We start from the raw sequence: 17,016 nt of genomic DNA, 5'->3' as shown, positions 1-17,016 counted from the left end.
TGAACACCTAGGGAAACAATATATGAGAAGTTAAGACAAATCCCTGACTAAATCTCGTTGAAGTAATTTAACGAGTTTTTTTTATCCATTTACATGACCTACAAGTGGATGGATGTATGATCATGGATTAGTTTATGTCGCGTTGAGTTTAATCTGTTGAGAGCATTACTTCATGCTGAAACATACGAATAGCTTAAGGTGTTTCTGTTTCCTCAATCATAAGACTTACTCATAGACATATTGTTGAAATTTAACAAGTTGTCACACCCATCAATCTGTATTAAGATTCATGCAGTGCACTTCAACGGCAACAAGTATATTGTTAACAAACTGCAATTTAGCTCTAAAAATGTAAAAAGATGTAAGCTTTCCAAATTTTAATGTCAATGATCTTCAAATCTGCAATAAACTTCACAAACATATTTCCATTAGTGAATGTAAAAACATTCGCAAGTTCTCACTTCTCTTCTCAGTGGTCAATGTGCAGCAAGATTCATGATATCTCCAAGCCAAATGTCTTGTGTGATCAAAATTTCAAACACGATATCTATCGTCTGATAATTTAGTAGGAACTAGATCGACGCAAGTTTATTACCTGCAGTAGATGCCTAGCCGACGCGCGATCCTTCCTCTCAATCCTGTACACAATCGAAAGATAAAGATGCGAGCACGCAGCCAGATCAGTGCCACCTCCGCCAAGTAACATCACGCAGGCCCATTTCTCGACCTCTTCCATGATTTAACGAATCAGCAGCAACAGAAAGCAGCCCTAATCGCGTTCACTCAACGACCTAATCCTAAGCTCCCCCTCCGATCCTCCTCCTCCTTCGCTCCCAACCATCTCAATGCTCCGGATCCAGGTCAAGATTAGCAACCACGGATAGGCATGGGCCGAGTTCTTGAGGCGGCAGAGGGCCACGCATTTCTTCGGCGAGCCCGTGAACTGGACTCCGGGTCCTCAAGAGCCGGCCCACGTGGCCGAGATGATCGAGATCAACGGCACGGAGCCGCATCGTCAACTGGGGTGGCCGGGTCGGGGTCGGGTCGGGGGCTCCGGGGTCCCGGGGGTTCTTGAGTGAGGAGGTATTGGTAGAGAAGGCATTGGGAGATCTACACCGGTTTGGGGTTCGGGGTTCTTTGAGGCATTTTGTCAGCAACGTTGTGGGTGTGGACAAAAAAAGGAGCAGCTTCTCGGGGCGGCAGGAGACGGAGGAAATGGTGATTTTTGCCAAGGTTGGGATTTGGACTTTTGCGATTTCCTCTCGTTATTCTCTCTTTTTTACCGCTGGGGCTTCAGGATTTCCATTTTTTTTACTTTTTTTCCTTTTTTTTTTGGCGGGAGAATCTAGAGGGGGATGTTTGTACTAGACCCCTCGGATGTTCTTGTTTATTACCAATTCTACCCCCTTTTCGTTCGGATGTTCATAACGTAACTTCTAGAACAAAACACGAGTTACACAGAGGAGTTACTTTCTTTAAAGTGCCCGTCCTTCCGGGGTGTTTGGTTCAAATTTCTACTAATTATAGGAAATATTTTTCATTCAAAATATAATTTTTTTGTATTTTGTAAAAAAATTATAGGGAAATTTTTGAGAAGTTAAAAGATACTGATTTTCTTATTTTTTTTTACTTTGCTTGTTTGGTTCAAAACAAAAAAACGGCTCATAACTTTATGGAAATAGCAAGATTTTGTATAACTTGTAGAAATTGAACCAAACACCCCTAAATTTATAGAAATGTGTCAACTTTATAGAAAAATATCAATGGAGCGTCAGTTTTCTGGGTGATTTCCGCTCATTTTGAGAGGAAATTGATTTCTGTAAATTTTGGTACTTTTCTGTACTTTACAGAAAACATTTCTGTAAATTTATTTTGAACCAAACACAGTTTACGGAAATCTACGGATAATTTTTAATTACAGAAATGTCATTGTCAGTCCTTTTAAGAAAATTTTTCTATAAGATTGTTGAACCAAACACCCCCTTAGTGAGCAGTGATCTCGATTTTTATTCATTTCTCAGTATAATTATTCTTATTTTTTTTTAAATAAACTGGTGGAATTTTTAATATGACCAATCAGAGTATACTAATCCTAAGTCGAACCGTTGATAAATTGAACCAGACGGTTCACTCCGCTATCGCTCGAATAATGTTTAAAAAAAAAGAACCAGGGTGTGAATAAATATCCGGAAGCATCTGGGGGTCTAGATAGAAATTTACCATCAAAAAGCCTGGCGGGCGGTCCTCGTGAACATGCACAGGAGCAAAAATTAAACAGTTTTGCTCAAGTTGGGGTGTAAATTAATATATCTGCGCGGGACGCCAATTGTTTTGCGGAATCAATCATTATGTTCAAAGATTTCGGACGCTTGTGAACTCGTGCTCGACCCCGCCCGTGACTCCGCCGCTTGACTTATTAGCCAACGTTAGCTTTTGCGTGTTGTGAGCGTGAGAGGTAAAAAAATCAACGTGTAAATGGATAAAAATATCGGCGTAAACAAAAATTTATCTACTAGTTCGTCCGCCGTGCGATGCGCGGAAATTCGAGATGGACAAAAGCTGTAATCATATCATATCATACTCCCTTTAAAAGCACGAGTTCGGAAAATCTTTTTTAAACAAATATATCCCTTTATAGTTTGAACTACCTTATCTATAATCAAATTCTAATTTTCAATGGTCAATATTATCCTTCACTATTTTGAATATTTTATTTATATCTTAATCTATCCTAATCATAATCATATCTTATCCTAATCCTATGTGAACCATGTTTAGCTTAACAATTTAAAAAAACTAAAATATTAATAAAATATATAAAACATAAAAATGATATTAGTTTGTTAAGATAAAGAAATTACAAGTAGATAACATATTATAATACATGAAGTATTGTAAAAAAACCATAAAAAGTTTTAAAATTGCAGAAAAGACCCTAAAAAGTTTAAAATTATAAAGCTCATCCAAATGTCTCAAAATCTTAAAATAAAAAACATGAAATCCCCTCCATCGAGCCATGTGAAAAGTTCTATTCATTCAAAACCGTTAAAATTGATACGAGTGGATGAAGGGTCAAACGACGACGGGTTCACCCCAAACTTGGTGTGTTTGGGTTTTAGAATAATCGGCACTATATAAATTAAAGTAATTTCATATAATTTTAGTAATAAGTTGGGGTAGCCAAAATACATTCGTAACATTAATTGATAGATGTTTAAATCCATAGAAATGATAAAACACTATAATATTATACCTTAGCATTAATTGATTTTAATTTAGAAACTTTAATCTTTGACGTTAATAATATTTATAGGGTAAAAGAATACAAGGAATTACATATGGAGAAACTATTAGAATATTTAGAGATAACTTTAAAAGAATTGAGTTATTTCCATTGCAAATGGGAAAGTGATGGAAATAAATCTAAAATTCAGAAAACGTCAATGAATCACTTGAATTGGCATTAACATAAGACATATCTATTAATGAAGCACTGAATGAGTTACATTAAAAAATAATTTAATAACTTTATCCTAATCAAAGAAAAAAATCTCCATGGAAGACATAAGAAAAATTAGTAAGTATTCATAAATTCCATACTGTGTTCTTCAAATTAAATATTAATATTATAATCTAAGAGAAATTAGTAATGAATAATGCAGGTATTTAGTTTAGATCTTTATGGAAAATAACAGGGATAGAGCAAAGATAATATTATTGAAATAACAGAAATTCTTATTGGATGCACATCAGAAGAATTCATTTTAGAAGAAAATAAAAAGATAGCTTCTAATTTATTTAAGTAATAAATTAGGAACACAAATAATTTTATATATAAGAAATTAATATTTATTCTCATTGAAATAGAAAAAAAAATCAAAGTATATATTTTGAGCAGTTTGTGTTGAACATCATAAGTACATTTGACTTCTTTATAGAGTTAAATGAGATGATAAAAAATTAACGAGCCCAAAAAAGATAATAGCATAAAAAATACAAAATTAGCCTGATGTCACAATTGATGTAGATGATGAAGACAATACTCTAGAATTGCCCGAGAAATGATAAATGATAAACCTGAAGAAGGATTGATCTTAACTCAATAAAAAATAAAATAGAAGAAATAAAAAATAATATTTTTTGAATATTTTATAGAATAGTTTAATTATTTTGAGTGAAATTAGGAATCTTTAGAAGGGAGTTTCATGAATTTTTTTTAGTACTTTTATATTCTTATGTGGATGTTTTTATCATATAAAAGTATACTAGAGTTAGCATTAATCTTTAATTTATATTTTTTTATGAAGTCTATCAATGATTAGGAATAAACTTCATATTCTCTTTTGCATGGTTTTAACATACTTTAAATCAATCATTTTGCCATATTGGTTTTAAATATTCACCTTCCTTGTATAACACTATTTTAATATTTTTCACTTTGCAATGCTATACTTTCTCAAATAAAGCTTAGTTTCATATCGGTCAAAAATAATATAAAAATTCAAATTATTTTTAAATTATATTTGTTTTTTGTCAATTTAAATATCAACATGAAAATTTAAATTGGGTATATCCCATTTAAATAAACATAAAAAAATAATCGGGATGTAAGAGTTTAAAGAAAAAAATAAGCACAAACTGCCAAAAAATACTTAATCATGGTATTAAATCACGTGCAATTTGCACGTGTGTAAAAACTAGTAATAATAAAAAAGTTAGTAGTATATAAAATAAATACTTTCCGGAATAATAATAATAACAACGAATAACTGAAGATTTAAAGTAGGCGTTACTTGTCATTCCTACAACCGCTAGTACGTAGTTGTTTTTAGTATACGTCGCAAATAGACATCCGTACATGCAAATGATTTTATGTAGAAGTATTATTTGGGCCGCAGCAGCAGTTTATCTGGACCATGTTTGGGAATATGTGGGCTTATGGCATGGGAGCCCATTGATGCCGGACTTTTATATAAACATCTCATAAATGGGCCCCAAACTTGATGGGCTAGCAATTACGTTATCATTGCATTGCGCGAAAATATTATTCCTAATACAACCCGTGAGCATAGACTATAATATTGGTACTGTGTATGCTCACGAAATGAGAATCATCACGTTATCATTGTATTTGGTCATGGAATCTCCCATTTCTGAAGATGGTGGATCAAGTATATGTGTTTGATTTGTCATGTGCGTGCAAATAACAGGATTATACACCCAAAACAAATTTCTAATTTATTCTCAGCCGTCCATCCTTTTGTATCGTCTCCGTAGTGAAGTTATTTTTTTACTCTCAAATAAAAGTTACCCTAATTAAGTCAAATTGCTTGGGTTGTTATTCTAAAAAAAGATTGATTGAATTACACGAAGATCATTTGAAAGAAGGGTAGAAGAAAGAAAACCCCCTCACCACATAAGACTCCCCCCTCAACTAATTTAATCTCGAACCGTTACAAGTTTGTCAGTGTTGTAGACATCTAGACCTTTTGTTTGCATATTTGGGCCGGGCCTAAGGCCGCAGTTCCTTCATAGATCAATTGATGTTGGAATTTCCTTTAGGGGCTGTTTGGTACATTTCTGGGGAAAAAAAGAAAACAAAATAGGAGGATAAAATCTATTTCTTGACATTTCAATGGGTTTTCACAGTTTTGAGATAATTTGTTTGTTTCGCAGAGATTTGAAGAGGTTGAAATCTATTTCCTCCTTTTGTAGTGTTTTGTACAACAGCCCCAGCACAAGGAAACCAGAGCTCTTTGCCACTTTTCTAATGCCATGTTTGTTTGGCTTCAGTTCTCCCAAAACGAGAAAACCCATCTCCTCATGAGGGTGAGCTTACCTCCCAAAACCATGTCACAACAACGGTAAGATTTCTACCAACGGGCCAAAAAAAGGAGCGATGTGCCAACGGTAAGCTGAAGACAATTTCAAACAAAGCCACAGTAACATCATTAGGAACTGCATAAATTTGGTACCTGACAAGAAGAAAAACACCCAACCTTTGCAAACCCTCTTCAAAGGGCTGAACTAGGATTTATCAAGAAGGCTCCTTCTCAGGCCAAGCTGAGCCATGGTAACGTGCTACTGTCAAATACCAACGCCATTACAGTCGTGCAAAAATGGCCCGAACAAGGGCAAATACTTTTGGGGCTGCGCAAAATACCCAAATAGGCAATGCAAATTCTTTAGATGGGCAGAAATTGAGCATGATAGCAAAGAAGGAACAACAAGCACGTACGAGCACGAGATCAGCAAGAGTAAAGCAAACTTCGATGAAGCCAGTTCTCGTCATGTCTCAGACATAGACAACTTTGAAGCTAAGCACTTGCGAAGAGAACTAAAGTTTGCAAAGCATCAAGTAGATTGCTTGAAGAAAAGTCTAGTTGTCTTAGGAATATTTACTATTTTCGTTGTTGTCATGAACATTGTAATCTTGTCTTTCTTAATAAAGATAATGCAAAAATCTCTGTAGAATGGTTGTACTCTTGTGCATGAACAGTTTTAAAATAAACCAGAGGAAAGATTGAAAACAATGAGATGTAAATCCCTCTCTATATATCTGTAATAAAACGTGCCAAAAAACAATAAGTACTAACTGCATTTGGAAGTGCAAAATACTCACATGTGAAACCCAGTATCAAACAAGAACTCATTTTGGAAATACAGACATCCATAACAACTTATTGACACCATGATTATAAAGGGTATTGCTGAAAAATACAGAGCATAGGAATCATGTAACAAAGCTCAGTTTTGTAACAGAGCATAGGAATCATGTAACAAAGCTCAGTTTTGTAACAGAGCATAGGAATCACGTAACAAAGCTCAATTTTGTTAAAAATCCAGTGCAGTCTTGAATTTGGCTAAAAAGATGCTCAGATATATGTCTACATCATCATATATCCCACACCAGTAATCAACTACTACGCAAAGTTGGTTGCATTCCGATACAGTTTAATCAGCGCATTAGGTAACTGTTGGGACTGCCTCGCCAAAACGTTGCAAGTATTAATTACTGGATTAGAATATCAGGAAATTAGACAATCATCATTGCAGCAGGTTGTGCATGCATGTGCAAACTGTGTCAAATAACAGTGCTCAGGCTACTCATAAATTCTTGAATCAGGTTGCATGCACATTGCAGCTGTAACAATCAAAGGCTGCAATTTATGTTCCCTGAATAAGGACAGCATGAACTTGCCTCGCCTTAAGATTGTTAAGTTACATGTGATTGCATCTAATATGGGCATGCACTCATCATTGCACCGTTCAAGTTAAATTAAAAAGGTGACAGCTTGTCATACCAGCAATAAAGGACGCTATTGGGGCACCTCAGCCCTGACTTAGAAGCCTATGTGGTCCCTGAAATTAGAAAAACAATCAGCATAACCTGAGTCACACTTTGCACCACTCACTAAGCATCACTCAACATCATGTACTAGAGTGCATCAACATAAATCAGAAAGGTAGCAACTGCATCATAACCCAAAATATACAGGCGTACCAACCATGTAGAAGTTTTAACGACATAATAACATAACTGTTAGGCCTAATGCAAAAAATAAAAGAGGTCCAGAAAGTCATTAAGTCCCTGTACACAGTAAGAGTCGAAGAACTGAATGTAGAATACCAGACTTGGTAGTGCAAGCTGTTAGGCACCGGAACCAAGCACATACCTGGATATCTAACCTAGCTTCCCCCATCTTGCTTCTTCATGAAATTGTCCAACAAAGCCCTTTGACCAAAGTCACTCTTACCTATAAAATGCCTGGCCTTGGATTCATCTTCATATATGGTATCGTAAAAAAGCTCAAGGCATTCTATTGGGTAGGTATCTTTGTGCCTGAAGATAGCATTGGACAATTTCTCTGTCCAGTGCAGGTTAACAAGATTGAGACAAGAAGAAAAGTGTTTAACTTCATCTACCATTTGTTGCATGATCTCATGCTCAGAGTGGGCCTTCCTCCCCCTCACTTTAGCCGATGGGATTTTCTTTGGATAGTCCTGGTAGGGGGCTTTGACGGTATTGTTTTGCGATTGATTGTCTTCATCTAACATGTTGACCGTGGGCTGGGATTTCTGGGTCCTAGGAATGTTGACATCCTCATTGGCATCATCTGCAAGATTAATAGGCTCCTGACCACCAAATTTCTCCATTGAAGCCTTAGCAAAGTCACCTCGTGCTTGATCATCTCCACAAATGAAGGCCAGGTTCTCGTAATGTTTCAGAGGCTTATTGATGTAATCTTTAAGCCTACTTTTGTTTTTATCTTGCATGCAACAATAACATCATTAGCTCAATGCATAGGACAGTACATCATTCACACCAACAGAAAATTGAACGGATTAAAAGTTAATTTACCTCATTCCACGTGTCAAAGCTCTCAAGATCCAGCATAATAGTTTGTGTATCTTCATCCCAACCCGCGCCACTGATATTACGAGCAGCCTGCATGTCTTGAAACCAAGAACGAAGTGTTTTCATATGATTAACAACACTTTTGGTGACAAATGAAGTTCCAAATTTCTTGTTCACTTCAGCCGCTGCCATTGCAAACGCATGTTGTTTGAAAGTTTTGTCTGGTTTAAGGCCAGACTTGGCCAAATTTGCAAGAAAGGGTATGAGCACTTCATCATGTGCAGGCATCCACCATCTGGTTAGGGCAGTATTTGCAGCTTCAATTTCCACCTGTTTTTTCCGTTTCTTATGGGTAAGAGCTTTGCCTTTTCTTGGTGTGCAAGGCGAAGTTGCTACCACTTCATCGCTGGCCAACCTTTTTTTGTTACCTGAATCAGAAGTAGTCCCTGTAATACTAGCTGGAGAATGAAATTGTCCGGATGAATTGGACCCTTGAAGAGTTTGTGCCAATGGTGGTGGAGAACTGAGCATGTGCATGTAAGATGAAATGGGGTTTATCATGGGGAAAAAGTTACCATCGTAATGCGGTACATTTGGAAATACTGAGGATGATTGCACAAAGGGTGAGGCTGACTGCAAGAGGGGATTGTAACTTGGATTGAATGCACTGCTGGCCGGAAACTGGGGAGGAGGTGGTGAGGCCATTGAAGTAGGGGAGTGAGTACAAAGCTCTTTGCCCACATCATGCCCTACGGAGGATGATTTGTCTCCCATTCCCTATAGTTCAACAATTGTAATTTGATGCCCTCAACATGATAAGTAGCAAATATATGAATACCATGCAAAATGTAAGTAAAGCAGCATCAAGTGAATATATGCTAAATAGGGAAATTCACCAAGAACCATAATAGTTTTCATAAAGTACACCAAGTCACCATGATAAGTGAAAGTCATTAAGTTACATGAAAAACCAACACTATGTAATACATAAAAGTACTGCATTTGGAACTACACAAATCACATGGCAGATTCAGACGTGTCACCATGCCGATAATACATAAAAGTACTGCATTTGGAACTACACAAATCACATGGCAGATTCAGACGTGTCACCATGCCGATACCTATGACAATAATCGGTATTCAGACGTGTCACCATGCCGATACCTATGACAATAATCGGTCCACATGTCCAAAGCGATTTGATCTCTTCGAGACCTCCACTCATCCTTTGAAGCGCTTTGTTCTCTTACCGATTGGGGCCGAGTGAAATCCATAACATTGGCCTCTTCATTAATTTCCTCTGCAAGAACTTCCTCTTCAAAGTCGAAGCTCTCATTGAGCAACTCATCATCTGGATCCACTGTTGCAATGTAGTTATGGAGAACTGTGCATGCCAAAACGATGTCAACTTGTACGGGGAAGGGGTAGTGGGGTTTTGCTGTGAGTATCTTGAAACGACTCTTCAATATACCGAAGGTAGCTTTAATCTTAGACCTCAAAGATGAATGTCTAAGGTTGAATAACTCCCTCCTATTTTGAGGTGTTCGGCCCGTAAATTCCTTCAGATGGTAACGAACACCGCGATATGGGGAAATAAAACCCGGTTGGGTTGTGTACCCAGCATCGCACAGGTAATATTTATCTACATATTAGATAGTAATGTCATTAGAATTGTAAAATTGCAGTTATTAGTGACTAATTACTTTCGTTATCGAGCTTGTTACCAGTGTAAACCCGTAAGCCATATGGCTTCGGCCTAGATAGCGCTTCTTGAAGTATTCTATAGTCTTTAGCCGACCCCTCCCAACCAGCTAAAACGTAGGTGAACAGTTTGTTTGGTGTGCAAGCCGCAAGAACATTTTGTGTGACACCTTTGCGCCCTCTGAAACGCACGACGAGTGAAGCAGGTAGCATGGCATCCACATGTGTGCCATCTATCATACCTATGCAATCCTATATAGTGCAACGTACTTTGTCAATGTAATATATGACTTGCTTAGATAAGTAATATTATGCTAATTTGGTAGTGGATGATACCTTGAAAAATGGGTAAAATGAAGGATTGCTTAGAATCTCTTGAGGCACTTCATTCGGTGCTTGTTTCATGTACTTGCCTTGTATGCATGAAATAGCTTGCAATACTCTATTGAAGTATCTACTAACGGTCTCCCCTGATCTTATGAATTGCGTTCTCATCATACGATTTTTGGATTTATGGCCCAATATATTCAATGTTATGGCCAGTTGCTCCTCTACTGTAATGTGCCTAGAGTCCTTTAACAGATGTTTCTTCCTCATTAACTTTGCAAGTTTCATAAAGGCACCTGAGCGCATTCTAACGAAGTTTTGACAGCTATCACTATAACCGTGATAGATACGACTTATCAATGCTGCCCTAGTCCTTTCCTGCCGTAGTCTTTCATCACTTGGTCCAGACCTTATTGATCTACGACGATGCTCCAGTCTCCTCAAAAATGTAAAAACTATAACCATGACCGACAATGCAGCCCCAGCACACATTCGAATGACAACATCTTCACCAGCAAAATCACCATCCATCTACAAGTACTACTTATAAGTTAAAATTATTAATTTAATATCAACTGGCGTAGATGTTAACCCCATAGTGAAATTAAAAGCACCATCCACATGCAGAGTTAACTTAAGCTGTTACTGCAGAAAAGTTGGAATTAAAGATGTTACCGAAAAAAAAAGTTTTGATCGATTGTTCAGAGAAAAAGCTAGGGAATCTACCAAAAGAAAGGGCTTTGTATAGTGTGGAACTAGGGCAAAAACCCCCAAAACAGAAGCCTAACTTTCAAAGATTAAAACAGCTTATTGGATGCATGGTTGAAAATTGGGAAAGCTTGGCTCTGTGAAGAGGTATACCTTACGGAAAAATCGGATCGAACTTAAAGCCACTGAAGATGTCAAAATCTCCGGTCAAGCACAAAATCAGGCAGGTCAGGTGCAGATCTGACTATGCCGCAACCGGAAGAAGAGCAACAGAAGAAGAAATCACCCAAAAAAGGATATTTTGCTGCTAGATCTGGCTGACCTCACTCAAACAGCACCTGAATGGTAGTCGCGGGATTCCAAGCACATACAAGTGCATCGGCTGAAATTTTTGGGTGGAGTATTGGAGAGATCAAGGCCCCAGAGCAATGGTGATGGCAAGGGGCGACATCAGAAAAAGCTAGGAGATGAAGCGGTGAAGGGAACTGACGCCATTTCTCCGTTTTCTTCCTGCCGCCTCGATAACCCAACCGCTGCAATTTTTTAATGGGAACTGCAGAGATTTTCACCCATTTTCAGACCTTTTATGGCTGAAAACACAATTCTACAAAAAATGACGTGGAACCCATTTCTCCGACCCTTTTCTATAAATATTCATCCGAACCAAACAAGGGAAATGGAAAACGTCCAAAACCCCAAATCTATGTGGCACTCATTTTGGTTTTCATTTCTCCGATTTCCATGTTTTTTTGGGCAAACGAACAGCCCCTTAAAAGAAACTGGCTTCAGGTTTTATGCGGTAAAATGCATTGGCATGCATGTGTACAAATTGATTTTTCTCTAGCTCTTTGAATGATAAAAATGAATGGTTGTGATTATGTAGTGGTTCATCCGCTACTTTTTAGATAGTGAAGAGGATCCGAATGTGATAACAATTTATCACACCAGGATGCAAGTTTGTATTGTACAATTTACCAAAAACAAAAATGCTTTGTTTTCCAACGATAAATAGTTTTGTTTTTATTTTTTGAGAATATATATATATATATATATATATGGGTAAAGTGAATCTAAGGTGACTCCCTAGGTGTAGCCTAAGGATGCACGATCTAAGCCATTGATTCACTTTACCACAAAATAATCTAAGCCCTTGATTCGATAACAACTCCCAAAAAAGAAAAATAAATTCCAAAAAAAAAATCCTATTCTCACGTGGTCCCCTCAAAAATCGCGATCAGAAGTTTCAAAGATAAATAGTTGGAGACGCATTTTTCTATGAGATGCCTAACGGAGAATTCACATCAAGACGTACATCATACACCCATTCAAAGTAAAAGTCAAATAAAACCAAACCTGTTATTTCATTGTCTCTGCATCATAAGTAAAAAAGACAGAGTGTTGTCATTATATATTTCATGTGTTTCGGCCGAAAAATTAAATTTTAGTGTGAAAAAAATTTAAAATTTTGTGCTGTTTCGGTCCAAAAAAGTAACTTTTGTTCCAAAACATAGATAGCGCCGTTGCCGGGGATCGAACCCGGGTCACCCGCGTGACAGGCGGGAATACTCACCACTATACTACAACGACCTTGGTGTTTGCAAGAAATGCAGTAAAAATAATCCTTTTGCCCATTGAAGCTTATAACATTCTGCATTAATAACAAGTATTAGTGTATTACTAAGCTTGACTAGAGCGACTTATTCGCAACAAATTATGAGAACTAGCAACTCGAGTGATTTGATGGACTAAAATATGAAAAATTAAGGAAAGAATATTAAAAAACCATTTTTCTTACCTGTTAAATTTGCAACTTTTGCTTGATTTATACATTAACTATTTCCTGCTTGCTTAGTAACGAACCGGTCGGTCCTTCTTCCTTTCCGAAAAGTCAGTCCTTCTTCCTTTCCGAAAACATTATTTTATGTATTACGTAGGCTAATTAATTAAGACCAATTCAATTTAAAGTAGTGCGACTGCCCCCAAGCTCATGAATTAGTTCCCATTTGGGTTAACCAATTAAGTTCAATAATTTTACATTTTATATATTGATTGTTTGGCCTCCTGTCTCTTTTTTTTTCGTTTTCTATTTTCCTCTTCTTTATTTCATTGACTTGAATGATTCGGACTTTACCGTCGCTTTCTTTTTTAAAAAAAACAAGTTTTCTTCCTTTTCGTCTAATTTTAGCTAAGTCTTTGATTCAAGCAAAGGCTTGTAGATTTGTAATGTTGCTTTTAGCTGAAAGCATTGACTCCTATTGGGAAGAAATAGACATGTTCTTTCATTTTTCACGTAAACAATTGAAAGAAAAAAAGAAGAAAAAGAAGAAGAGTACGCAACACACAAGCTAACAATTAATCTTTTTATATAAAGAATAAATAAAAAAACCCGGCCCTCTTAAATCAAGAGTTTTGGTCCAGTTAATCTTTGATCCTATAACAAGTTTACAATGTATAACATTCTCTAGGAATACTACGTACGTACATTATAATTATAATGAGAACACACTCTTCACAATCTTTAATATACAAAGAAATGCAAGCATCATGTGTGTGTATATATGTACACACAAATTAATATAGGTTAAAGTGATATGACCGTTAGCCATGTCATGTTAAAAGATATCCAATAATTTGTGTATTCATGAAAAAGAGTAGAAAGGGATTTTTTACACGGATTAAATTGAAATGACAAGAAACAATTGAACGTAATGAGAAAATTAATACAGGGAATGAATGTTAACTTTCTCGCAATATCACCAATATTAGGACATAATTAAATAAGGTAGTTAGTGGATTAGCTAGGTTACCTGCTACCTTTGAAAAATAAAGCCAGCGCAGCCTCTAATTACTCTCAACTAACTCTGAATTAAAAGGAATTAGAAAAGAAAAGACCACGAGCTCCTCTTGAGAAAAGTCATAAGCGCAATCTAACATCGTAAGCTTCGCCTTTAGAAAAATTTTAAGTCGTACCTTTTTATAACTACCCAGGGGCGATGCCAGGATTTCAATAAGGGTCTGTCATTTATCCCAATAGCAAAAGTAACGGAAAAAAATCAAAAGAAACAATTAAAAATATTATATAATCAAGAATAGTAATATTTTAATTAGCAACTCAAATTTAAATATCTAAATGCTAGTGCGGCGATGTACATTGGGCATTCTTCGTTGTTCATAGCTGAAAGCGCTTGGGATGATATCAACATCATCAATTGTGGAAAAACACTTCCTTTCTCGGGCACAAATGTTACTAAAACAATCCATATAAGCACGGGTTTGACATTTTGTTTCATCAGCTCGTTTTTCGGCATAATTCATTATTTTAATTAGCTAGTCACATTCATGAGAAATTGAGAATTAAATTTCTTTCAATAGACTAATCAGAGGAAAGGTTTAACATACCCTGAAATTGGCTGCAGCTTTGGACTGCTCTGATTTAATTTGTGAATATTTAGATTAAGTTTATGAAAATTTAGGATTTCTAAATTTTAGAAGAAGAAAAATAAAAAGGATAAGGGAATGGCCTAAATTGAAGGGTGAGGGGATGAGAATCGTGATTGCGTGTCAGTAAAGAAAGGGGAAAAGGTCTCCCGCTCCCGCCTCTTTTAAGTTTTTTAACATGAATTGCCCTAATTAATGAAAGAAATGAAAAAAAAATTGAGGTATGCAAAACCACTCGAACCCGGCAACTCTAATCAGAATTTCAAGATTTTTAGCGCTATCTCCAGTACAATTCATTCAATTGTCTTGGGTTGTCATATGCATACTATGACAAACCCCAGTAAAATCGCCTGAACTCCCCCTAACGTTTCTACATCATCTAATAAAGGCTAGATATCATAAAACCCTCCTTGACTTTGAACACTAGCAGCAAACCGAGCCTTAATTTCAAAATATCAAGAAAACCCCCTTAATTAGCGAGGTTTTTGCGATAAAATCTGCAAAGGTTTAATTAAATGGAATTTTCTGATAAAATCTGAAAGCTAAAGAGGGATTTTGTGATAATTCCTATACGTAAGGGGGTTCTTATGGATCTGATGCGTCGCACATGAAGAGTGAATTAAGCTAATATATAACACGTTATACGAAACTTCATAGAAAAAACTAAAACTAGACAAGGACAACCTAAAACTTTATGATGTACACTAATTAGTCAGTAATTTATACGTGACAATATTTCAAGCTCATGATGGCCACCTAAACCTTATAATATAATCCTTCCCTCGCTCTATAATCGTCTATAAATTGCTCCTTTCTCCAAAGCATCTTAACACAAATCAAATTCATCAATATCCAATTAAGCGTACTCATTTAGGATATTTGAGATGGCTTCCCAAGTTATTCTAGGGATCACCATTCTTGCTTTGGCTCTGGTTCAAGCTTTTGCTTATGATCCTAGCCCTCTGCAGGATTTCTGCGTTGCTGACACGCAATCAAAAGGTTGATTCATGTGACATTCTATTATTACTATTATCATAATTAATTAAGATTAACACTGATGAAACGTTATTCGTACTTATCTAGCAAAAATAATGAAACAACAAAGAAATAAGTGCAGATGTTTTTTTTTTTTGTAAGTTTTGTTTTTATGTACGTACATGTGTGCATGCTTATATATCCTTTAATTAAACTCCTCATTTCATTTATACTCTTATTAAGGATATAGTGTCAGAATATATTATGTTTCTAACCATTTAATTCCATACTATGAAAATCTGTATGCTTGAGTGTTTTACTATTTTGTCCAGCCAGTGATCATTAATGGAATAAAAGTAGCTTTCAAACCCTTTGATAATAGCTAATTTTTTTAATGTAAAACTTCTTAGTGATTATTTCGTGCATATGGATAAAACATACACGAAAATGTTCAACATTTTGTTCATCAGCGGTCTATCTATAGAAATAAAATGACGTGTAATATATAGTTAAGATATTCAATTTTCCTATACCTTATCCAATTCATGTACGAATCTAAGCTCTATGCAATCTTCAATTATGTCCTCTCCTTTCTTACAAAATAAAAATAATTGGCTAGATCATTGCTCTAAACAAATTTGTTAATGTTAGAATTAATGGTTACGACTCTTGTGATACAAATTTGTTAGTGATGATCTCTCCTCTTTGTGTTGCAGTAATCGTCAACGGCTTTGTATGCAAAGACCCGAAAACTGTAGTCTCCGAGGACTTCCTCTTCCGGGGACTCCTCAACGACGTCGCGCCGCAACACGCAACACCACGCGTCGCTCCAACAGTGACCCAAGTCAGACGGCCGCCTTCCCAGGCTCTCAACACCCTCGGCATCTCCTGGCCCGCATTGACTACGCGCCCTTACGGTGGCCTCAACGCTCCCCACAAGCACCCTCGCGCCACGGAGGTCCTCACCGTCGTCGAGGGCACTTCCCACGTCGGCTTCATGCGGTCCAACCCCGCCAACGCGATTTTTCCAGAAAGTTCTGGCAGAAGGTGATTTGTCTGTGTTCCCGTTTGGTATGATTCACTTCCAGATGAATCTTGGTCATACGCCGGCGTGGCACTGTCGCGCTGAGCAGTCAGAATCCCGGAAGTGATTACGATCGCGAACGCGGTGTTCGGGTCGAACCGCGAGGGTGTCGAAAGAGGTGCTGAAGAGGGCGTTTCATGGGACGATGAGGTGGTGGCGCAGCTATGGCTCAGTTCAATAGGAGGAATGCACGTACAGCTGGGCGGGTGAAAGACTTAGTCATCGCGTGATTTGAATTGAGTAATAAGCATGAAGTACGGGCGTGCTTTTTGCACACGTCGATAATAAAGATTTGTATGTGTATTTTGTCACGCGTCGAAGTTATGAATCAAGTTGTGGGTTTTTTACTTATTATGAAAACTTTTGCATCTTACTGGAACTCGATTTGTTAGTAAGTTATTAAATGAGAAGGAAAAATATT

General features: G+C 36.8%; 1 protein-coding gene, 1 non-coding gene and 1 pseudogene across 2 annotated transcripts; 1 reads left to right on the top strand and 2 right to left on the bottom strand.

The window, feature by feature from the left end:
- Nucleotides 9,484-10,921, bottom strand: LOC109844701. The gene is made up of 3 exons (XM_020413816.1): nt 10,400-10,921; nt 10,066-10,315; nt 9,484-10,004 (listed from the first exon to the last, which is right to left on the bottom strand). Exons 1-3 carry the CDS (start codon nt 10,919-10,921, stop codon nt 9,484-9,486), a joined length of 1,293 nt encoding a protein of 430 aa, XP_020269405.1.
- Nucleotides 12,614-12,685, bottom strand: TRNAD-GUC. Its single transcript has one exon. It is a non-coding gene; the product is annotated as a tRNA-Asp (tRNA).
- Nucleotides 15,176-16,805, top strand: LOC109844700 (annotated as a pseudogene).

This window comes from Asparagus officinalis, chromosome 6, assembly GCF_001876935.1.
Source record: "Asparagus officinalis chromosome 6, Aspof.V1, whole genome shotgun sequence".
Classification (NCBI taxonomy): domain Eukaryota; kingdom Viridiplantae; phylum Streptophyta; class Magnoliopsida; order Asparagales; family Asparagaceae; genus Asparagus; species Asparagus officinalis.
Note: the sequence above shows the minus strand (reverse complement) of the source record. Positions and strands in the feature narration are given on the sequence as shown.

Bases quoted from the DNA above. Each gene is read 5' to 3' on its own strand.
- LOC109844701 (XM_020413816.1), bottom strand. From the start codon at position 10,921: ATGGATGGTGATTTTGCTGGTGAAGATGTTGTCATTCGAATGTGTGCT. The intron at 10,316-10,399 runs GTATCATCCACT...TGCACTATATAG, and splicing joins CATTTTACCCATTTTTCAAG to GATTGCATAGGTATGATAGA. The intron at 10,005-10,065 runs GTAATTAGTCAC...TCTAATATGTAG, and splicing joins TAACAAGCTCGATAACGAAA to ATAAATATTACCTGTGCGAT.